General features: G+C 36.4%; 1 protein-coding gene across 1 annotated transcript; it reads right to left on the reverse strand.

Annotated features, from left to right (window-relative positions):
- Positions 1-1,039: 1,039 nt before the first annotated feature.
- Positions 1,040-1,450, reverse strand: OCT59_014539 (uncharacterized protein; the record flags this gene model as incomplete). Its single annotated transcript, XM_025328676.2, has 1 exon — positions 1,040-1,450. The coding sequence occupies one exon, from the start codon at positions 1,448-1,450 to the stop codon at positions 1,040-1,042; it is 411 nt and encodes a 136-aa protein (XP_025165537.2).
- Between the last annotated feature and the right edge of the window lie 486 nt (positions 1,451-1,936).

The raw sequence follows: 1,936 nt of genomic DNA on the forward strand, positions 1-1,936 counted from the left end.
GTTTGTATAATTTTAAAGGCGCTAGCACCGCATGTCTGTAAAAATAATTGTGGTTTACAGTCATTCCAAAAGGTAGCCATCATCATATCTTCCGGAATATCATGAATGACAGCTTGGAACTTTTCGTGTTGTTTTCATTCTCGTAAAGTCCAACTTGCGGGAAACCATCTCACCGGTATACCTTCCAGGTCAGTCGTCCAAAACTTATTAAATTGGGGAAGGGTAAATGAGTTCAAACTATTTTGACTCTAAGAGTCTGATATTTGTGCTGCCGTTTTACTGACAACTTGATAGTATGACCCCATAATGTTAATTCTCCTAAGATTTTCTCAACGTCCCAGGTATATGGAATATCATATACAATAATGTCTCTGACTTGCTCTTGCTGGTCATCGGCTTCTTTGTATCCTGTCAGTATTTGAGTGGCCTCGGGTATGGGTAAATTCTTCCCCTTATAGGGTTTTTTGGCTGATGTTTGTGCACCAGGATTTGCCGTTGTTGATTGGTTCTTGACTTGTTTATCATCTGTAACATGCGCCTTGCACAGTTTGATCAGGCATTTCAAGTACTAGATTTGGTGTAGTTATCGTATTTGATGAGCTAGTAGATGTAAACAATTCTTCATCAGCGGAGGAACATTCCGATTCTGTGTCATCACCCATATCACTGTATAGAGTATAGGCGCGGGTAGCAAATTTATCCCATGACTTGGACGAAGCGTAAAGCACTATAGAAAATATCAGTGAGGTTGTATATTCGTCGCCTATGCCTGTATAGAAAGTTATTTAGGTTGGCACTTTCTCCAAAAGTCACTACTAGAAGCTGAGCTTTGTCGAACTGAGCTCTGCAGTAACTTCATGTAGATATTGGTATCCATTATATGAGATAAACTTTAAAAAGTCTTCTGTGTTATTTTTATTTCTAATTAAGTCTCCTATGTCTGACATTTTTATTTTATGTAAAAAATTTTAAATAAAGTTAAAAAATTTTTGCAGGAGAAAGAGTTTTCCCTCATAATATTTATTTATTTTTATTTATTTTATGTGAAGCCGGCAGAGAAACAAAGCAAAGGATGGACTTCCCTCATAATATTTAGATTACATCCTCCACAACGAAGTAAGCAAATTGGAGTGTCAGGTGACAAAGAAACGTCCATGAGCCAATGTGATACCACACAAGTTTGTCTTTTAGGTTGGATTGCAAGTTGTTTTCCAAAAATTGGGAAACTATCATTAATAGAAACAATCCAACATCTCTTACTGACATCAAATTGATCACAAGGAGAGAGGGAAGTAGTGTTGGAGAACGAAGTAAAGTTGGTGGGATGAAATTCGTGTTTGAGCACACTGTCAGAATTATGAATCGTGACCTGAGCTGCTAAATCAATATACCACTTTGAGGGCTTGCCTAATCCACATTTATCATAAAGCGCAAAATATATGATGACCATGGGAGAAGGTGAGAACCATCATCAGAAAGATTTCTAAGTGAAATGAAAACTCTTTCCCGAATACATTTTTTACGAAAATTTCTGCGTAATATTTTTTTTTAAAAATTAATTCCCTTTATTAAAAAAATGTCTATGGATAAGAGCCGAACACCAAATGAAGAAGCTTTAGACTTCATTTCCAAGTTTAATGAAATTTATTTTCAAACTGTTACATACCACTTAAGTTCTTTTATACAGGACGGTTTCCTCAAAGACTTATTTGAAAAAAACCCCTCAGTACTTAAGGATAAAGCTCAGTTACTGATACAGAAGTTTGGCGAGTCAGCCAACCCTGCGAACTTCACTGCACAAGCTCAAGCTATGAATATACAACCCACCACCCTTTCGCTAATATTTTCTATAGCACTATATTCTGCGTTCAGGTTTTGGGATAATTTTTCTACCCAATACTATTACAAATTTGGTGATACGGGTGATGATGATGAT

The sequence above is a fragment of the Rhizophagus irregularis genome, chromosome 22 (genome assembly GCF_026210795.1).
Source record: "Rhizophagus irregularis chromosome 22, complete sequence".
In the NCBI taxonomy this organism is placed as follows: Eukaryota; Fungi; Glomeromycota; class Glomeromycetes; order Glomerales; family Glomeraceae; genus Rhizophagus; species Rhizophagus irregularis.